Genomic DNA, 20,313 nt, shown 5'->3' on the forward strand with positions numbered 1-20,313 from the left:
GGTGTCATGTTCATCGCTCTGCTGACGATCATCCTCCTGTCAGTGGCACTGGTTGTGGGGCTTCCCGGCAACAGCTTTGTGGTGTGGAGCATCCTGGTAAAGATGCAGAAGCGCTCTGTCACTGCCTTGTTGGTGCTGAACTTGGCCCTGGCCGACTTGGCTGTATTGCTTACTGCCCCCTTTTTCCTCCACAACGTGGCCCAACGCACCTGGGTGTTCGGACTGACTGGCTGCCGCCTGTTTCACTATGTCTGCGGAGTCAGCATGTACGCCAGCGTCCTGCTGATCACGACCATGAGTCTGGACCGCTCGCTGGCGGTGGCCCTCCCCTTTGTGTCCCAGAAGGTTCGTACCAAGGCCGTTGCCTGGTGGGTGCTGGCAGGCATCTGGGTGATGTCCCTTCTGCTGGCCACGCCCGTCGTCGTGTACCGCACGGTGACCTTGGCACCGAACAACTGGAGCCTGGTGTGCTTCCTGAAGTACCCCAGCGAACGACTCAACGCCTTCCATCTACTCTTCGAGGCCCTCACCGGCTTCCTGCTGCCCTTCCTGGTGGTGGTAGCCAGCTACTCCGACATCGGCCGCAGGCTGCAGGCCCGGCGCTTCCGCCGCAGCCGCCGCACGGGCCGCCTGGTGGCGCTCATCATCCTGACCTTCGCCGCCTTCTGGCTGCCCTACCACGTGGTGAACTTGGCCGAGGCGGGACGGTTGCTGGCCGGCGGAGAGGCGGGGCCGTTGCAGAACCGGCTGCTCCTGGCGCGCTACGTGTTCATCGCGCTGGCCTTCCTGAGCAGTAGCGTGAACCCCGTGCTGTACGCGTGCGCCGGCGGTGGCCTGCTGCGCTCGGCCGGCGTGGGCTTCGTCGCCAAGCTGTTGGAGGCCACCGGCTCCGAGGCGTCCAGCACCCGCCGCGGGGGCACCCTGGCCCAGACGGTGAGGGGCGCCCCCGCCACTCCCGAGAATGGCACCACCGAGAGCCTCACCGTCTCCAACCCTCTCCAGTGAAGCGAACTGAACTAGGTCTGGGTGGTGGTGGTGGTGGTGGTGGTGCTGCCGCTGTTGGTGGAAGGTCGGCTTTCCTCCTGGCGGAATGCCCCCACGTTGGCCTGGCCCAGTGCTGTACCCCTAGGAGGAGAACGCCAGTGGGGTGGAGCAGAAGAGGAGGGAGGGGCGGGGCAGGTAAGGGCCCATTGAAAGCCTGGGGCAGCTTTGCTATTAAAACTGAAGCCTCAAATTGGGTCAACCCTGTGTGTGGGGCGTGTGTGTATAATGGGGAATTAGGGTTGCTGCTGGGTGCTCTTCTGGGGATCCTTCTCAACAGTTGAGAGGCACATCACATCCTGTGCTTTTCAGTTTTGGAAGGGACACAAAGATACAGAAACCAGAATCCCCTCTCCTCCCCCATTCTGAGGCAGGTGCCCTGCCCATCATACTTAGAGCACAGGTCCTACAGACTCCTGAAGGAGCAGATGGAAGAAGGCCACCCATGTGGGCTTATCATGCCAGACTCCCTGAATCAGCAGATGAGCTGAGAAAACAGCACAGCTCTGGGACCTTTACCCTGAAGCTTATGATAGGTATCGCTGTTACCATGACTCCAACTTCCTGCCACTCAGCTTTGTCTTTTCAGTGGGCAATGTTCTAGGGCACTGCCTCCCCTCCCCTCATCTCCCAAGGAGGCCTCACTTAAGAACCAAGTCATCGGATCTTAGCCCCTGGAATTCTGGACATTAACATTCTGCCAGCCCCTAAAATACACTCAGAAGCAGGTTGAGGCTGAGGGCCCTCTGTGCCAGTCATCATTCTTAGGAAATTAAGATTCCTGTAAGTGAGAGGGATGAGTCATTCTTTCCTAGGGATGACTGTTTTAGAGAGCCTTGGACTGGCTCTGTCCTGACAGCATTTTAGGAAGATGGTAGCAGAAATGGCAGCGGAGTACTTTTTGAATCTCTCCCATAAACAAAGACCAACTAGGAGAAAGACCAAAAATCCAAAATGTGCAGTATCTGTAACAAACCTAGGGTGTCAAGATACCTCCCACAGACTGCTAAAAATGTGTGGGGAATAAGCTTAGGAATTCCCTGAGCTTGCACCTATGGGTTAACAAAGTCACAGGAAGAAAGCATCCAAGATTAGGTAAACAGGGCAAAAGCGCCCCCAGTATAGAACAAAGGCATAGAGGAATAGGAAGCCACAGGATGAAAGCATCCAACATTAGGCAATCAGGGCGGAAGTGCCCCAAAATAGTGCAATAGCAGAAAGCTGCTTTCACAGGAGGGAAGGACCAGAATAGGTAAGCAAGTAAACAAGGTTATAGACCTCAGCAGGGCGAAGTTGCCTGGAGCGGAGCTAATTAGCAAAAGAAAGGAGCCTTGTTGACCCTGAGGTAGCCTGCTCTGTCTTATCCCCCAGGCAAGCTAAGATAGACAGACACGTTGCCTTGTGCCTGCCATAAACAACCATCTGCCCGACTCTGGGATTTTGTTTTGTATTGACCCAAACCCTAACACCGCATATCCTCAAAAACCCCTTTTCTCTCACACATATGAATTAATGTTCACGGTTTCATTGTCTCTTTGTGCACGTCCATCACGTTTGTAAGCCTTCTGATCCTAATAAAAGCGGAGCAAGGATCTTTACTTAGGGCTCTTGTCTCCTCCCCAACATTAGCCTCTCTCACATTTTAATTCTGCATCCTCTCTCTTGCTGGACAAGAGAGAACTCCAGACCCAGAGTCTACGACAAATAGGAGGTGGGCGTGAACCTTGGATGCTTCAAGACCTACATAGTATCAGCATCTGCACAGAAGGATGCAAAAGGAAGCAAGAGGGCATTTGAGGGACATGTGAACAAGAGAATCCCAAAACCGTCTACAGGTCTTGGCTGGAAAGTATGCGCCAACTTGACAACAGCAGCTGAAACAGGGAGGGACCTGATAGATCATCTCCTAAGCCTTTCATCCATGCTGTATAGTAAGCACATAATAGGTGCTTATTTAGTATATAGAGAATGAATAAAGGTCAAATGACATTCTCAGCTATTCCTTTCCAATATTTGTGGGTGGGGAGCAGGAAAAGACAAATCCCTATTTTGAGCCATGTGGCTAAATTTCTTTATGCTTCCAAGGTGTACAAAATACTGGAATCAGGCAGGGAGGCTGAGGCAGTTCTCTTCTTGAGCTTGTGAAAAAGAATCACTCCTCTCCAGCACACTCATGATCACCCTTGCATATATACAAACACTCACTTTAGCTTGGGAAGAAGCAAGTTTAGCTTGCTGAGAGGCAAGGAGAAGGTGATCTGCAGCTATACCAGAAGCTTCTGACACCAATTGGCTCCCATCATACCAGAGTCTTTTTATTGAGGATCTTAGGATGATGGGGGTCTCAGCCTAGGGTGGCCGAGGGAGGTCCGGTTCGTGCCAAATCTGTGTTCAGAAAGTAGGTGCAGAGCTGCCCTTTGCCTTTGACCTTGATGATACCCCGGCTGTAGCAGGTGTAGCCTAAGGACTGCAGCACCCGGGCCGTCTCTTCAGTCACCTGGGATTGAAAGGGTGTGAGTCAGAAGTGTGGGGGAGGCCCTATCCTTATCCCCCCACCCCATGCCTCCAATGCAGTCTCCTCACCTGGATCTTGCCCAGGACTCCTGTACTCTCCATGCGGCTGGCCACGTTCACTGTGTTGCCCCAGATGTCATACTGCGGCTTCTGGGCCCCGATCACTCCAGCCACTACAGGTCCGTGATTCAACCCTGACAAGGGGTATGGTAGAGAGGAGCCCTGGGTGGGTGGATTTGAGGAGGGAGAGGGGAGGAGGACACTCCAGGAATTAGGGTGAAGGGCCTGGAGGCCTTAGAGGAAAGGGCCTGGAGGGGTGTGGCTTAGGGAAGGGGTGGCTGAGCCTCAGAGCTCCTGGCCCAGCAGCTTCATGCTCCATCCCCAGGGATGAGGCTGGAGGGGGTCCAGGGTGAGCTGGGGAGTAGCTAACAAAGAGCCTAAGGGAGCCAGAGCTTGGGAAGGTGAGGAGGAGGTTCCAGACTGCCCTAGCGAGGGAGGGTCCTCACCCACACGCAAGCGGAAGTTGTTGAAAGAGTGCTTATTGATGACGTCCAGCTTTGATCCAAGAGCCACCGCAAACTCCACCATGGTGCCAAGGTGGCTGCAGCTGCGCTCAGCGTCCTAGCAACGGGGCCGGCCCACCAGGATGGGTCAATGAGGACCCCCCAGTGAGAGCCCAGACGAAGGTTGGTAGGTAAAGAAGGGATTCTGTACCTGCTGTGCGTCCTGTCCGGAGGTGGCATTTAAGCCTGTAGCTGCCATGTAGGTGCTACCGATGGTTTTGATCTTCTCCACCCCGCTAAACTTGGGCTTTGAGAGCAGCTGTATAGAAAGGAAGCTGTGTCCCCAGTCTTTCTTGCTCTCTCCTGCCTCCCTCTCAGAGGCCCAGCCCCAGGCCTTTGGAGACTAAAGGACCAGGTTGTGAGGACAGGGATGGTGGCAGGAGGGAGAGTGGATAGTGAGCAGAGTTTCCAGAGAGCTAGGGGATTGGAGGAGGAGTGGCAGGGCTGGGGAGAGGGGGATGGACCCCTGGCTGGAGACTAAATTGGCAGGAGGGACTGGTGGGAAATTCTAGCATCCAGGACAAAGGGTTCAGGGGAAGCTTGGAGTTGTCACCTCATCAAAATCAGCAATTATCTCATTGAGCAGCCGCAGACACTCTAGACCCTCGTGGTTTATGTTGGACTCAGAGTAAAACTCCTTGAAGTCTGGAACTGAGGCGAACAGGACACAGACACACTCATAGGACTGGTGGTAGAGGTCCTGGAGGGTGGGATGCTGGGTTGAGGGAGCAAGCCATGGTCTTCCCCCTTCTGAGCCTGCATGGGCCCTCCTCCCTGTGTCCATACTCCTACCCCTCTATTTAAGAAGGATCGGAAAGGAGGGAGAGGGGTAGGGCCAGGTTACCCCAGGGATGTGTGACTCGGGAGTCAAAGACTGGGTCTCATTATGATTCCAGGAGAGACAGGGGTTTGGAGTCAGGATCACCTCATAGCCACGTGAAGGGAGTCTCTTCAAGAGCTGGGATCCTGTCAGTGGGAATCATCTTTCTATCATATCTCATTGCCGAAAGGTGTTAAGTCAACTAGGTCAGCTTACAAAGATAGCTACAACTTGGAAGATAAAGTAATAGGGAAAAGGGGCCAAAGGGAAAATAAAGGTAAGATAAGGTAAGAAAAGGTAAGAAAATAAAGGTAAGATTTGAAGTCGGTTCACAAAATGGGTGCCATAAGGTCCCTGTGAGTCCTAGATTCTGGCTCTGAGCTTTCTAGTAGCCAATGTGAAGCTAGAAACAGGAGCAGTGACAAGATTCCCAGTGTCTGTAAGAGATGGAGGCAAGAGATGTAGACCTACTGCTGATCTTGAGAGCAGAGAGCAAGCGGTGGGGGCAGGAAGCTGTGAAGTAGCCCCTGGCCTGTTTCTTTTAACATTCCTCAAGATGGACCAAGAGCATTTCCACAGCAGACACGGTGAAGTAGTGGTGGCAAAAATAAAATGGTGCAACTATGTGGGTGACCTTCTGATGGTCTATGGCAAGATGTTTAAGGATATAGATTAACATCTTCCAATGGGAAACCCTGTGGTGATGGAAAGTTCTACATATGGGATGCCCAATACGGCATCTACTAGCCATAGGCAGCTGTTAGATCCTTGAAATGTGGCCAGTGAGACAGAGGAATTGAATTTTCCATTTTAATTCATTTAAATTTAAAGGGCCACACATGGCTAATGGCTACCATCCCGGATAGTGCAGGTCCAGAGAGATGGATGGACTGTGTCCTCCACACAACTCCCATCAACACTTGAAGAAGCTTCTGGAAGGCGTGGAGTGGTCATGAGTTAGACAGGACGCTCCTTCTAAGTAAGAACTTGGAACACAGAGGCTCTGTGCTCAGCAGACAAAGACTAAGAGCTTATGAAAATGTCAGGCACCTATGTGACAGGGACAGAGACTTGGGTGACCACTTAACTACTGTGGGGGAGTCCAAAGAGGATGGGCCAAGGGCCAAGGTTTTCATCCAAAATTGGTCCCTGTGGCATCTGAGGCTGAGGAGTCAGGGGTGGGGAGTCACCTCGTTGCGCCGGTTCTGGCCAATGAACTGGGGGGCCACATGTGCAGGGAGCACATTCTCCAACAGCAGCCGAGTCAGGTTCTCCATGGTCTCTGTCTCCTCCTGCTCCTGCCGCAGCTTCTTCTTCCACAGGAAGTCCAGCCGGCAGTAATACTCATTCTGGCAGGGTCAGCAGGGGCCCAAGGGGAGACACAGTGCACGGGAAACCTCAGCTCCTGTGTGCTCCCCCTTCCCCCCATTCCTTGATGCTTAAACCACACCCCCTCCCCCCAGTCTAGAGAGAAGCCTCAAGGTGCAACTATCCCTGGGGAGGCTACCTTGAAAATAGATTCAAACTAGGGTAGACAGAATTGGCAGCAGATTCTTTCTTATAGGTGGGTTTTCCTAGGTTGGGGTTGGAGGGATGAGGGAGGGAGAATTTGAAGGTACCTCCCTTGGGGGGGGGAGGTGAAGGAGAAAGAAACGGAGCAGGAAGGTTCACTTAGAAGCTTCCAATGGGCACACTATTTCGGCTCAACCCCGAAGGCATAAGATTTGAGGGAAAGAGTGAGAGAGAGACCAAGACACAAATATAGGGACCCCCACCTCACCCTTCAAAGGGAGGCCCTGGAGGGCTGAGATGGGTGACTTACCTGCCGAGCCAGGACCAGGAGGGTGAAGAAGAAGATGAAGAAGGAGATAGCTCCCATCAGTTTGGGCTCCTTCAGCACCCCTGGCCTGAGGAGGCCACGGATCAGGATTGCCCCTGCCCTGCACCTTCCCGATGGCCTCCTCCCTACCCTCAGTACCCATGTAGCCCACAGCCACCCTCCCCCTTTGCCCTGTGGGTGGAAGGTTCAGGTCAGGGAGGTAAGGACAGCTCTGCTCCGCTCCCAGGGGGCCTGAGCACCTCTGTCCAGTGGCCGTGCACACCTGGAGTCCGAGGGATCCGGATAGAGGCGGGCGATGAGGCAGTCGGACAGCCAGGCGTGGGAGTGGAGGAAGAGGGAGCAGGAGGCCCCCAGCCATAGCAGGAGCAGCAGCAACTTCAGCTCGAAGCTCATGTGCAAAAAGAGGGAGCAGGACAGGAACCCCAGCACGCAGCAGTGCATAGAGTACTGTGGGGCCAAGTAGGGTGGTCAAGAGGCGGGGCATATCCCACAGGTAGGGGGGGAGAATATCCCGGGGCTCCTGGCCTGCCCCTCCCCGGGCCCATGACCTATCTGGGGAGTAGGCGGTGTCATACACACAAACACACACCGAGTGTAATTTATGTCTGTCCCAATCCACAGGATGGAACGTTCAACCAAGGAGGTGGGGGAGGGGCCAAGGAAGGCTCTGGAGAGAGAGTTTCAGGGCTGTGAGGAATACTCACGGGGACGCTGATGAGAGGCAGGGACCCAGGGAGCTCCCAGGAGATGTTGAAAGCCATGGAGGACACATTGAGAGCCCCAAAAGGGCAGTTTGATGCTGCCGGTAAGAAGAACTGCAGAAGGAAGTGAAGAGCTGAGGTGGGCAGGCAGCTCCCTGGGCACGATGGTGGCTTGTGCTGGGGTTCAGCTGACTTAGGGATGGGTCAGAGCCAGACCCCTCCAAAGAGGGGGATTATGCTATTCCTGGCTGGTGAGGGAGGCTTAGTGCAGGGGTCCTCGCTGGGGGGTCAGGGATGGGAGGAGCAGGTGTCCTGAGCACGAGTCTGCCACGGATCCACTGTGTGATCTCTTGCCAGCCACTTAGCCTCTCTGGGCCTCAGCTTCCTCTTCTGTTACTTGGCTGGCAGCAGGGGGGGGGGGGGGTGATTCCTAAGGTGTCTTTCAGGGATAGAATTCTAGGAATGACTATAAATTCTGAAAACTCAGGGGCGCCTGGGTGGCTCAGTCAGTTAAGTGTCTGACTTCGGCTCAGGTAATGATCTCGCGGTTCGTGGGATCGAGTCCTGTGTCAGGCTCTGAGCTGTCAGCACGGCTCGGATTCTGCCTCCCTTTCTTGCTCTCTGCCCCTCCCCCACCCACACTCTGTCTCTCAAAAATAATAAATGTTCAAAATAATCAAAACAAAACAAATTCTGAAAACTCAACCAAACTCAGCTACAAGGTCATAATGAGCGAGCTAAACAGTGAAGATCTGCCTCCACAGAATAGATATGCTCAGGTGGCAGATTAATTTTTTTCTTTTATACTTGTCCAACATTGCCAGAATGTTGGCCTTATTCCGGCTGTCCTCCCAAATCCCAGGGGTCCCCTTTCAGCTTCTGACAGCTCAAACAGGCCCTGATGGGGGTACATAGGGCCCCCCACTGCCCTCACCAGGCTGGGAATGGCCATCACAAAAACCAGGAGGATGGTAGCTGTGCCCAGGGCAACTCGCAGTCCGGGCCGTGTGGCCACTAAGCCAGACAGTGCCGGCAGCCAGTGCAGCATCTTGGGGCCTTTCAAGACACACCTCTGCAGAAGGAGCACAGGAATCTTAGCCGTGGGGCTGGGACACCCAGGTCACAGTGAGGGCCCAGCTCACCACTTCCACCCCCCAGCCCACCTCACCGTCAGGTGCTCTGAGAAGCAGACGAAGAGGAGGAGGAGGAAGAGGAGGAAGGTGATGCTATAGGTGATGGCCAGAGCTGGGGGCCTAAAGGGAGATAAGAGTGAGGCCTTGAAAGTCAGAATCAGCTCTGTGTGCTGGGAGGGTGCTGTGCCACCCAGTTGGGAGATGTGGGGAGGAGGAGTCCTGGGGATCTGAACTGGCTACCAGTGGGGACTGGGCTGATGAAAGGCATTGCCTGCTGATGCTCTGGGAAAGTTGAGGGGTCTAGGGCAGTGGTGGGGTAGGGCAGGAACTATAAGGTGGGGACAATACTGGAAGGCAGCAGAAAGCTCACAAAGGGGCCAAGGCTACATCAGGCCAGTCTCTGGGCCTTCAGGCCAAAGCTCTTCTTCTACCTGGCTGAGTTCTGGACAAGTCCCTGCAGCCCCTCCTAGCCGTGGACTAAAAACAAGGACCTACTTTCTAAGCTCATTTCCTGTGAGATTTGGGCTTCTCAATGAAAATAGAACCTGCTTCATTGAAAAGTTGTTTGAATTGAGAGACAGGCTTGTAAAAGTGCTTGGGTTATATAGAAAGCCCACGAGATGTACGATAGTAAAATGAGGGCTATGATTATCACTGTTTCCCCAGAACACATGTTTCCTCTGTGGGTCAGTGTCCGAAACTAAGGGAAAGTCGGTAAAGAAGAAAATGTGGGTCAAGGATCAAAAAGTCTATACATGGGAATCAGGGCCCCTCTTGCCTGGGGCTCTCACCTGTTTGTCACCAGCATCTGGATGATGAAATTGGAAAGGAAAACCAGGAAGGTGCAGGCTGCATAGTATTTGAAGGCGGGGAGGGCAGAGAGTCGGTACTGGAAAGGAAGGGGGGGGTCAGTGTGGAGACAGGGGCCACTAGGGCTGCCCATCATCTCGGAGGTGTCAATTCCAGGCAAGAACAGGTGTCTCAGCCTCCCCACCCACCCTCCAGTTCAGTCTCAGGTAGCCCCTACTGGTTCTCCAAGGAACTGCCCTCCTCCCTCCCATCCCCACCTAGAAACTCAATCTATAGGGTGACAGCCATTTGGAGAGAGGTACAAGCCCCTCACCCCAGGATCACAAACTGAGCAGACCTTGGAGGTGAGGTGGGACCACAGGGCTTGCCCCCTTCCCAAGGCCAAGGCACTAAGGTTGGAAAATTCTCTAACTTTGTGTCACCCCCCACCCACCCCAGCCCACCTCTTTCTCCAGTTCCTTCTTTCTGAAGTACAGTGTCAGTGGGTTGAAGTCCTTTGACTGCCTCCACTGTCTGGTAGGAGGTGGGGGGCCATGAGCCCCGGAGAGGAAAGGGCAGGGCAGGGTGGATGGAGGGGTGGTCAGGTGCATGTTTCCCTGGAGTAGAGTAGGGAAGCCCCCCCACTTCCCTCTGGGTCATTAGGGGAGCACATCCCTCCTGTACCACAGAAGCCCAGCTCCCAACCCCTCCCAGTCCTCTTCTGTTCTCCATACTTCTGAGAGTTGAGCTGTTCGATGACCTGGAAGAACTTGGCATCCCCAGTGTCCAGGTCATCATCTAGCCCCCGGGGGGTACGGCTCCTGCAGAGTGACAGCCCAGCCTGTCACCACAGGAGGCCCTCAACATATCTGGGTGAAGCAGGTACAGCCCCCCCACCCCCAGGAAGGATGGGGGCAGGTCACCCCAGGGACTCCTCACCGGTCCAGGCTCCACTGGGGGCTGAAGGAAGCCAGGGTCTTCTCCTGTTGGGAGAACACAGCAAAGAGGGGGATGAGGCGATGCTGAGCATCCCTGAAGCCTCTCTGCAGTGAGGGGTTCCATATCTACACATGTCCTTGGCCTTGAGCATTTGGCATGAGTATTTTCCCTGCCTCTAATGACTTCCTCTCTCCATCAAATCCCATCTGCCCTTAAGGGAAGGATCAAACCACATTTATTCTTTAAATTTCTTGTGGGGGCGCCTGGGTGGCGCAGTCAGTTAAGCGTCCGACTTCAGCCAGGTCACGATCTCGCGGTCCGTGAGTTCGAGCCCCGCGTCAGGCTCTGGGCTGATGGCTCAGAGCCTGGAGCCTGTTTCCGATCCTGTGTCTCCCTCTCTCTCTGCCCCTCCCCCGTTCATGCTCTGTCTCTCTCTGTCCCAAAAATAAATAAAAACGTTGAAAAAAAAAATAAATAAATTTCTTGTGGACTTGGGGTGCCTGGGTGGCTCAGTCATTTAAGAGTCTGACTTCAGCTCAGGTCATGATCTCACAGTTCGTGGGTTCGAGCCCCGCATCAGGCTCTGTGCTGTCAGTGTGGAGTCTGCTTTGGATTCTCCGTCCCCCTCTCTCTCTGCCCCTCCCTGCCTGGACTTCTCTCTGTCTCTCTCAAAATAAATAAATAAATAAACTTTAAAAAACAGTTTATTCTGGACTCTTTAGACACCCAGGCTCTTTATACTTTTATTTCCTCAGTCTCTACCCCCTGTGAGGCAACCCTGTATCTTCTGTAAGCTTGAGTGGCTGTCATCTTCCCTAAAGACTGAACAAATCCCAAAAGTCCTCGGTTTAAACTGAAGTGACAGTGAGAAAGCTCTGACTCACTTGTGGTCAGGCTGAGCTGAGAAGTGGTGGGGGCAGAAGACAAAAAGTCTAGAAGAAAGGGAAAGAGAAAGGAAGAGAGACAAACCTGGTCACAGTCATTCTTTCCTGCACCAAAACAAATGTGCACCGTGAGCAAACATATGAAAATAAGCAGGCAAGTAAAGCAGGTGAGAAAAGCCCCAAAGAAGAGAATGAAGCCAACGGCCACTGCCCAGGGCCAGGAGTCTGTGACTGTTCTTTTCTGCTCCCTGGCTCATGTGGAGGAAGCAGGGTCACAGGGGGCCACATCATCCCCCCAAATCAAAACCTGGTGTATGGGGGGGGGGAGGGAGATTAAGGGGTGTGTTCTAGGTATGAGCCCATCTATGCATCCAGGACTGAGCCTAACGTTCTTCAAACTACCTACCTGCCTCTCCACCTTGCTCAGTGACTGTTTTTTGAAAACAGGGAAAACAATTTATTCATTTCTGTCTTCTCTAGAACTAGCCTAGTGCCTGCCACATTGTAGGTGCTTTAAAAGTATAGAAGGAACAGGGTGCCTGGGTGGCTCAGTCAGTTGAACGACCGACTTCAGCTCAGGTCATGATCTTGTGGTTCGTGGGTTCTACCCACGTGGGGATGGATGGATGGATGGATGGATGGATGGATGGATGGATGTTATATACTAGCACCAACACTGCCCCACCACCCCAAGGTTCCCCATTGTTTAAATGTAAGCTGATGTGATTCTCAGGATTTCTAACATTTGACTGAGGGCCTGGTACTTCACGGGCTTGGAAGTGAATTTCTGGGCTGGTGAGGTCCTGCCTTGGGAGCTACCCTCGAACCAGGAGTTCCTACTTCTTCACCCTGACACTTCTTAGCCTGCACACGAGTGGGGTTTCAGGGAGGTCTGGCATGGGTTCTAGGGGGCCTCTCACCATGGGGATTGCACTTACACCTAACATTGTCTCACAATTCCTGGGCTCCCAGCAAAGCCCACCCTCTACTCTGCCTCCATGCTGGAGACTCTATCCTGCAATAGTCAGCAGAGTCTTGGATTCTTTCTTCTTCTCCCTCCTGCCTGCTTAACCCTTCTGACGTCTCCCCTACCCCGTGTTAAGGATTGGAATTAGGTACTCTCCTAAACCACTGCTGCCAATGTCCCCCCATACCACAGTGTTTCACGGATCTCTGGCCTGCTTTCCTGCTGGGTGGGTGGGGAGGGGAGATGGAACACAGAAAGGGTGCTCTGAAGTCATCCCATATATCCAACTGGGTCTGGCAGAGAAGATTCAGAGAGTAAGATCTGCAGAAAGGTGGCTGGGAAAGTTTGGAGAAGATCAGATAAAATGGAGAAGAGCAGGCTGAGGACCCTAATCTTGGGGCAAGCCTTTGGGGACACAGCCTCAGAAACTGTATGCGTGGGTGTTCTGGCTGCTTGTCACCAAGCACCAACACGAAGAGCCAGCTGGTGGGAGAGATCCAGGCTCCTCCACCAGCTAGTGGGTCATGATTACTGGAAGGTGCTATGCACAAGGTCAGCCAACCAAGCCCTGGTTACCTCTCTTCCCTCCCTCCTCAATCCCTGCCTGCTCAGAGTGACTTCTTTCAAGACCACATGCGATTTTCACTGTCACCTCATTTAATCCTTGTATAAACGCTGAGAGTAGGGGCAACAACTGATTTGCCCCCACCTTCCCAATTCTAGTGGGGATTAAAAAAGAGAGTGTGCAGTTTCAGGAAGGGAATTCAACAGAGACATTTCCTGGTGGGACTGAGTGTGAGCGCTGGCTTCAGAGCCAAGAGGAAGTATGGTCTATACTTTTGGGGTACTGAGGGAAGGCTTCCTGAGTGGAGTTTGGGGAACAGTGAACATGGTGCCTATAGGATTTTGCATCTCAAGTGAGCTCAGAGGGCAGTGACCTTTGCCCTTCCTCTGGAAACAAGGGTAAGGAAAAGCCTGAACCAGTGACTGGGGCAACCAGACAGTTCAGGACCTTAGGATGTCATCAAGTGACTCACTGGATGGGTGGGGGGAGGTTGGGAGAGGCAGTGGGGTGGGGTTATGTAAGTGCTAGGGCTCGCAGTGGAGTACACTTACCGGGAGAGGGGTAGAGGTGGACACAGGGCTCTCTAGGTGGCTCAGATGGGCAAAAGGCTTGGCGGCGCCCCAGGACTCCAGGTAGCGGGTCATCAGCAGCGACGGACGCATCTTGGGGCCCTCGAGAGAGGACAGCAACCCTCCTGCAGTGCCCTTCTCATCCTCTTCCTCAGCCTGGGGCATAGGAGGGCTGAAAGTCAATTTCACAAATGCTTTCCACATTCTCCCCACACCTCTTGGAAGGTTGTGTCACCTCCCCCTTGACGCACACACTGGGACCCAGGAATTCAGTCTCTGGTGTAGGAAAAGAGATCAGGCCTGTTGGCTGTGGGTGGTTAGGATGGGCCAGCCCATGGGGTCCAGGCTGGGCTTTTACCCGGGGATCGATGACTAGGTAGGTAGGCTCCCCTAGCTCCCGAAGGTATGGGTCCCGGTGTTCCATGGCTGCATCCTCCACAGCATAAGCCCCTGCCAGCAGGGCCAGGGTAGCCCCTGTAATATGCACTCGTCTGGAAGGAGGGGGCAGTGGGAGTCAGGACGGAGGGCTTGCAAACCTCTCCTTTCTTTCAAGGAGCCTTCCTGGAGGTCTGACTTTAAGCAAGGCCCTGTGCTACCAGAGGTGTCTCCCGACCCCACTCCCTGCACGCCAGGATCTCCCTAAGCCCCACGTGGGATTGTGCTCATTTTAGGAAACTATGAACAGGATGACAGCATGTGGGAGGCCCGGTTGGCTTTCTCCTGTGGCTTCCTGCAGCCCCACATCTCACCCTGGCACGCCACCCGCCTCCATGTGGTTGGCCAGTGTGACATCATGGGACCAGACATCATACTGCCACTTCTGCAGCCCAATGACTCCGCAGAGCACACTGCCCGAATGCACGCCCACACGCATGTTGATGTCCACGCCAGTGGCTGCCCGGAGCTTCCTGAGCAGGGTATGTAGGGGACAATCTGAATGCTGCCTTCATCCCTACCCATGCCACACCTCTCCCTCCCTCTAAGAGGACTTCCACTACCCTGTCTGCTCCTCCCCAATATCCATCCCTTGTTACCCTCCTGCCCATCCACCTGAGCTGACCTGATGGCCCGGCACATGTCCAGCCCCATGCGCACGCAGTTGATGGCGTGGTCTGGCAGGGAGAGCGGTAGCCCAGAGACACAGTAGTAACAGTCTCCCAGGATCTTGATCCGCATGCATTCATGCTCCTGGGAGTGTGTGTGTGTGTGCAGGGGAAGGGGGGCACCTGGTTAGAGGCCAGAGGTACGAGGGAGCTGGGAGGAGTGGGAGCAAATGTGGCATTCCTGAAGAACCTCTGAGGCCGGAAGTCTCTGGGTCAGATCTAGGGACTCTCTCAACTTGCTATGGGACTGGCTGAGGTCTGTGGCTCTCCCCCAGCTCTGGCATGTGGAGGGTGTATTCAGATTTGAGCATATGAAAGTAGCCTCAAGACTGAGGTTTTCTGGGTGACACCCAAGATTAGGTTTGTTGGGGGCATCCCTGGGGGTCTGAACAGGTGGCTGGACTGGGCTGAGGTTACACAGGGCAGACATTTCCCTTGGAAGGGCTCCCTAAGGTTAGAACATCTGAACATCCCCCTAGATTTGGCTGTGGTGTCCAGAGACACCTACGTCGGGGCTCTGAACATATCTGGGGGTGTTGTGGTTGGAACATTTGTGGAGTTGTTGACAAGTCTCTTCCAGGTTTGAGGTGTGTGGTGAGCAGCTCCACAGCTGGGGTTGTTTGAGAGGGTTTCCTACTTCCATTGGAATATCTTCCATTGGAATACATGGGCTCTGAAGTGGGACTGGGATCTGAGGAGGCAGGTGTTTCCCTTGGAAGGGGCTTTCCAGGGTGGGGCACTTGAAGATCCCTGGGTGGGGAGGGAGGCCCCCTCTGACCTTGGCGATCTGGTCGAACTTGCCAAAGAGCTCGTTGAGCATGAGCACCAACTCCTTAGGAGAGCACTCACTGGCCAGCCGGGTGAAGCCCACGATGTCAGCATACAGCACACTGGGCAGGGCAGACTGTGTCGGTGGGGCCAGGATCTCAGCCCACAGCCCCCTTCCCTGGGGCCATCCTTTCTCATACCTGACTCCCTGGTGCCTCTTGACATAGAGGCTGTGGAAGTTGTTGGTGCTTTCTGGCCGTGACCCCTGTCCAGCCTGCAGTCGTGCCATGATCTCTGCCTTCATCTCTCGGGCCAAGTAGGCAGGAAGGATGGACAAGAGAAGGTGTTCCTGGAGGAGGTCACAATGAACACCAACCCTCCTGCAACCTACAGCCAGAAGTCCCAGCCTCCCAACGAACTAGGAACCCAGCACTTCCCCAGTCCCACTAGGTGTTCCCCAAAGTACTCCCCCAAGATCCTTCCCATCACATAGAGCTGGGGCTCCAACATCCCACCCTGCACTAATCACCTTTGGGGACTGAACTCCCAGAACCAATGCCAGAATTAAGAGTTCTTTGTTTACTATCATAAAAGTGCTTTCATAGGCTTCAGTTTGTTTGAGACTTAACACAACTTTCCAAGGTGGGCGGTAGCCACATTTTACAAAGGAGGAAAGAGAAGGGTAAGTGACCTGCCGAAAGTCATTCGGCTTGCAAAGGGGCTCGGCTGAATGATATAAACAACCCCTTTTCACACCACAGTCTGGCCCAGCCTCCCAGGCCCAGCTAACCTGGTGCTTCTTCTCGGTGTCCAGCCGCCGGCGCGAGTGCAGGGAGCTAAGTGCCTCGCGGAACGTGGCGCGCAGCGCGCGCTCCATCAGCGCCTTGTGATACGCTCCCGCCACGTTCCCGCACAGGAACAGCACCGCGTTCGCTGCCAGCTGTGGGTGAGGGTCAGCCTCAGAGGATGCTGGCCGTGGGTGGCGGTGGGGGTGATTAAGTGCATACCTGGAGTTGGTCTCCAAGATGCTTGAGGAGGACTCCACAGTTAGAGACCCAAGAATTTCCAGGCAATCTGTGCTACACTGTGGGGTCCGTAGGGGGCGCTTCTCCTCCCCCAATACCCCTGCTCTAGACTTGGCTGTGCACCAACATGGCCTCTTAGGTCTAGAAATCGTTCACTTATGTTTCCTCTGCCTGGAATACTACTCCAGTACTTACACCACCCCCCCTCCCGCCCCTCGCAGCGCAAAACCACTCAATCTCCGACTTTTACATTCTCTGTGAAGGTTCCATCATCCGCATCTGTCCCCACTACTCTGGTCCCCAGGTGAGCTCACTTGCCCATGGACCCAGAGGCCTCTTCTGGTTTCTGCAGGCATCGGGCTGCCCTGGTGTACCAGCCCCATGAGCGCACTGTCTGGGTGTGTATGTGTTTGTCCTCTGTGCTTAGCGGGCGCCTCACCCTGGAGTCCCAGCTCAGCAAGAAGTTGGTGGACGCTCAGAGGAACTAACGGTGCGCGGGCAGCGGGGCCGCCCCCTCCCCCCCCCCCCCCGCCCTCCTCCCCCCCCCCCCCCCCCGCCCTCCTCCCCCCGCTGCGCAGCAGGTACTATGGGTGTGCTCACCTGTGGCAGCAGCGCCGGCTTTGAGTCCGGCTGAGGCCCAAGGTACAGCCCAAGGACCAGCAAGTGGGAGAGCGATGAGGCAAGGCCCGCAGCAGCGGCATCCCGCATGCCCAAGGGCAACATGGCGTACACGGTGAAGATGACAAAGAGGAAAAAGGACACCTGGGGGCAGGAGGGCACAGGAAGCTGCTGGCTTTGGCCAGCCCAGCAGCTGGGCTGCTCCCTCCTCTTGGCCTGGCTGTCCTGCTGCCCCTTGCTCCACCTGCCGCTCCTCTCACCTGGTCCCAGGCGCTCACCAGGCCCCCAGTGAACAGGAAGCCGTGGCCTAGCCCGAGTAGCGCTGCCCATACGAGACCCGACAGGGGACGTGTCCATCGCTGCAGTCGTTGCTCCCGGGAAGCCAGGCCCAGGAGCAGCGAGAAGCCACCCAGCGCGCACAGCACAGTGGTCAGGAAGCCTGGGTCTGAAGCTAGCTCCTGCGAGGAGAGGGTGCTTGCAGCAAGACTGGAGTGTGGAGTATGGGGGAGCGCCTCCAAGCTGAAGAAGAACAGGCAGCCCCCCCCCAGGCCACTTCTGAAATGTGTCTCAAACTCAAGTAGCAAAAGGAGACAGGGCACCTCGACTTGCCATTCGTAGTAGGTTGAACCATAGGAAGTCACTAATAATCTGTTTTTAATCTACAGAGCCTGGGGTCTCATAGGGTTCAACCTAATATCTCACTTGCATGCTGCAGGGGTGGTTGAGCCTTAGGCCATCTATCCAGAGTCCCTGGCTCAGAACCCATACTGCCCATTTGTGAATCTATGACCTTTCTGAACTTCAGCTTTCTCGTCTGTCAAATAGGAATTCCAGCACCAGCCAGGGGTCCTGAAGCAACCAAAGAATCCTACCTTACAGAAGGCACTTAGGAATGAACCAGTTTGCTCAGGAGATTCCCTGCCCTGGGGACAAGTCTGGGAGTTGATCCCCATCCACCCACCCAAGAAGTGCTCCAGCAGCAGGGGGCGCCTGGAACCTCCCTCCTGTCAGGCTAGGGGAGAGCACTACACTTTTGCCACCCACCTCTGGGTGTAGGCCTCCCACCACTGTCCCTGCCCTGTGTCCCCACCTCTTCCTGGACTTCGAGGACCAGCAAGAATTGGTCTGTTTATTGGCTTTCCCAACTTGCCTCCAAAAAGTGAAAAGAAAACTTGGAGCAGGATATTTCCAGAAATGGAATTGAATTGAAGACCCCCTTTCTCAAAAAAAAAAAAAAAAAAAAAAAAGAAAAAGAAAAAGAAAAAAGAAAGAAAGAAAAAGAAACTGGAAATGGGTTTATTTTGGGACTAAATGTGAGCGGGAGGGAGGGTGCCTTCTGGGAGACTATGGGTACAACTGCCCCACAACCCCTATGAAAGAAAGAAAACCAGGAAACGGATTCCCACAGGGCCCAGTGTAATTTCCCCTCTGGAAAATTGGAAAATCCGGTGTTGCATTTACTCTAGAACCAGTAGATCACAGAAGCTCAGAAGGCCTGTCAGTACCCTGAGAGAAATTAGAAGCACCCCCAGGGCTAGCCTTCTCCCAGCAGCCCAGCGAATGTGGCCCCAGAGGTGGAGTGACTTGTCCAGGGTCACTACATTTCCTAGTAAGGCTTTCCTGGGTTCCAGCAAAGAAGGCATATGGAAAAGCAGGCCCCTCCCGAGCCCTAACTCCGAAAACGCCCCCTAGGCAGTGACCCTCCCACCACCCTCCAGAAGGCGCCCCTCACCAGAGCCTCCCCCCTCCCCGCTCACCCGGCCGCTGGCGGAGGCGACAGCCAGCAGCGCCAGGAGCGCGCAGAGCACGATCACCAGCAGCAGTAGCAGCAGCGGGTACTGCTGGCTCAGGCTGTAGTAGGTTTCGTAGAAGAGGTCTTCGCTGGGGGGCGGCCGGGGGCTGAAGAGGCGGGCCATGGTCTTCCCTGCCCCCCGCCTAGTCGCCCGGGTGGAGGGCGGGCCCCGGGGCTGGGGAGGGCCAGGGGCCGCGTTACCGCCTGCGGCCCCAGCCGGCCCCAACTGTGCCCCTCTCACTGGGTCCAAGCCACTTCCATCCCGTTTCCCCAACCTCGTGGCAATCCCACCTTCCAGGCACTCCCTGTGGCCTCTCAGCCTTTTCCCAGTTGGCGGTGAGGGGACTGCCCCATCCCTCGCTCCTCCTCCCTCGAACCCAGACTGCCTGAGGTGCCCTAGCAAAAGCCTCATGGCCGGGTGCGACGGGATTTGCGGTTGAAGCAAAGGAGCCACGGGTTCCCCCTTTCCCCAAACTCACTGCCCGCGATGCTGCCGCAGCTGAATGGGTTACGCCCAAGGAGGGAGCTCGGGCAGCTGGTCGCAGAGTCCCGATCCCTGAGAAGCTAGTGGCTCAGAGCCCCGGGCGGCAGGCGCTTCCCTCCCGGCGCCTGGGGACCCCTCCCACTTCCCCCGATGGGACTGCCCGGCCCCTTCCCGTGCCGAGTCGAGTCGGACTCCTCAGTCCTCCTCCCTCCCTCATTGTCTCCCCTAACACCGTCACCTTCCCTCTTCTGCCGTCTCAAGAAGGGAATGCAGACCGTGGGAGATGCGATGGGGTGGCGTCGGCCGGGCTGAAGAGCAAGTGTGGAAATCGGAGTGGAACCCTTGGACGTGGGGAGAATGCAGGACAGCTGGAGTGAAAGCTGGCAAGAATGTAAGGAAGAATGTGGGGGCGAATGGGGGGTAGGATTCAGGTCAGGATGGAAGGGTGTTCCCATTCTCCTCTCCTCCTGCCTGTATGAGCTGCTGTGGTGGAGTCTGAACTGTCCATGCTCCCATGGAGTCCAGCTCCATGGGAGGAGGCACGTCTGTGTGTAGCTTTGTGGAGTCGTGGCTTTCTACTCCCGACACCAGCTGGGAGTCAAAGGGCTCGGAAGCAAGGAGCAGGTGAGTGTAGGTGGTGAGTAATTGTGGTGGAGGCAAATAAGTACGGTGGCTGACCTCCAAGAGGCTGGGGGGTTTCTTGCAGGGCAAGAGATGTGCCTGGGTCTGCGGATGCCCGTAGAGAGCCCTCTTCCCAAGACCCCACTGCGGAGTCTCCATAGCCCAGAAGAAAAGTAGGCAGGGAGACTATCACCAGAATTTTGGTTTAGGGTGGGCTCTTGCCTGATGTAGAGGAAGTGCTCCACCCAGAGATTAGAGCAGCCCCAGGAGCCAGGCTACCGGGATTCCTTCCTGCCGCCAGCTGGGCCCTGACCTTGTGTGCCATGACACTGCCCACCCCCAGCCCTGAGCATCCCGCTTCCGGCCTCTGCTAGACAACAGTGCCTTGGGTTCCCTCTCTGTCAACTCCCGGATCTCCCAGCCACATTTCAGCTGCCAGGGCCTGGCCTAAGCATTAGCCTCCCAAGTATGACGCTTTGGTTAAAAATCCACCATGTGTGGGGGTGCCTGGCTGGTTCACTTGGTTAAGCTTCTGATTCTTGATTGCTGCTCAGGTCATGACCTTGTGAGATGGAGC

General features: G+C 55.1%; 2 protein-coding genes across 9 annotated transcripts; one reads left to right on the top strand and one right to left on the bottom strand.

The window, feature by feature from the left end:
- Window positions 1-6: 6 nt before the first annotated feature.
- Window positions 7-1,198, top strand: LTB4R (leukotriene B4 receptor). Its single transcript, XM_047861580.1, has one exon. The coding sequence runs from the start codon at window positions 7-9 to the stop codon at window positions 1,003-1,005; it is 999 nt and encodes a 332-aa protein (XP_047717536.1). The 3' UTR covers window positions 1,006-1,198.
- ADCY4 (adenylate cyclase 4) lies at window positions 1,046-19,238 on the bottom strand. Of its 8 annotated transcripts, none has more exons than XM_047861567.1 (26): window positions 18,597-19,104; window positions 17,100-17,297; window positions 16,822-16,983; window positions 15,987-16,136; window positions 15,397-15,545; window positions 15,207-15,318; window positions 14,386-14,513; window positions 14,075-14,233; window positions 13,684-13,816; window positions 13,308-13,481; window positions 10,341-10,384; window positions 10,136-10,222; window positions 9,866-9,935; window positions 9,404-9,501; window positions 8,648-8,732; window positions 8,414-8,551; window positions 7,483-7,593; window positions 7,041-7,225; window positions 6,761-6,845; window positions 6,129-6,287; window positions 4,672-4,818; window positions 4,270-4,461; window positions 4,062-4,176; window positions 3,625-3,749; window positions 3,347-3,538; window positions 1,046-1,125 (listed from the first exon to the last, which is right to left on the bottom strand). In XM_047861567.1, exons 1-25 carry the CDS (start codon window positions 19,041-19,043, stop codon window positions 3,386-3,388), a joined length of 3,606 nt encoding a protein of 1,201 aa, XP_047717523.1. In that variant the 5' UTR covers window positions 19,044-19,104; the 3' UTR covers window positions 1,046-1,125; window positions 3,347-3,385. The 8 variants fall into 8 exon arrangements, 6 of the variants coding, with proteins under 6 accessions (XP_047717523.1, XP_047717526.1, XP_047717524.1 ...); XM_047861570.1 differs by lacking the exon at window positions 1,046-1,125 and adding an exon at window positions 19,111-19,238 and having other exon boundaries at window positions 3,089-3,538; window positions 18,597-18,806; XM_047861568.1 differs by lacking the exon at window positions 1,046-1,125 and having other exon boundaries at window positions 3,089-3,538; window positions 4,270-4,377.
- Window positions 19,239-20,313: the final 1,075 nt, after the last annotated feature.

The sequence above is a fragment of the Prionailurus viverrinus genome, chromosome B3 (genome assembly GCF_022837055.1).
Source record: "Prionailurus viverrinus isolate Anna chromosome B3, UM_Priviv_1.0, whole genome shotgun sequence".
In the NCBI taxonomy this organism is placed as follows: Eukaryota; Metazoa; Chordata; class Mammalia; order Carnivora; family Felidae; genus Prionailurus; species Prionailurus viverrinus.

Excerpts from the sequence above, each read along its gene's own strand:
- LTB4R (XM_047861580.1), top strand. The coding sequence starts at position 7 with ATGTTCATCGCTCTGCTGACGATCATCCTCCTGTCAGTGGCACTGGTT.
- ADCY4 (XM_047861567.1), bottom strand. The coding sequence starts at position 19,043 with ATGAGGCTTTTGCTAGGGCACCTCAGGCAGTCTGGGTTCGAGGGAGGA. Across the intron at positions 14,234-14,385 it reads GACATGTGCCGGGCCATCAG|GAAGCTCCGGGCAGCCACTG; the intron begins GTCAGCTCAGGT and ends TACCCTGCTCAG. Across the intron at positions 13,817-14,074 it reads GAGGCGGGTGGCGTGCCAGG|ACGAGTGCATATTACAGGGG; the intron begins GTGAGATGTGGG and ends CCCTCCTTCCAG.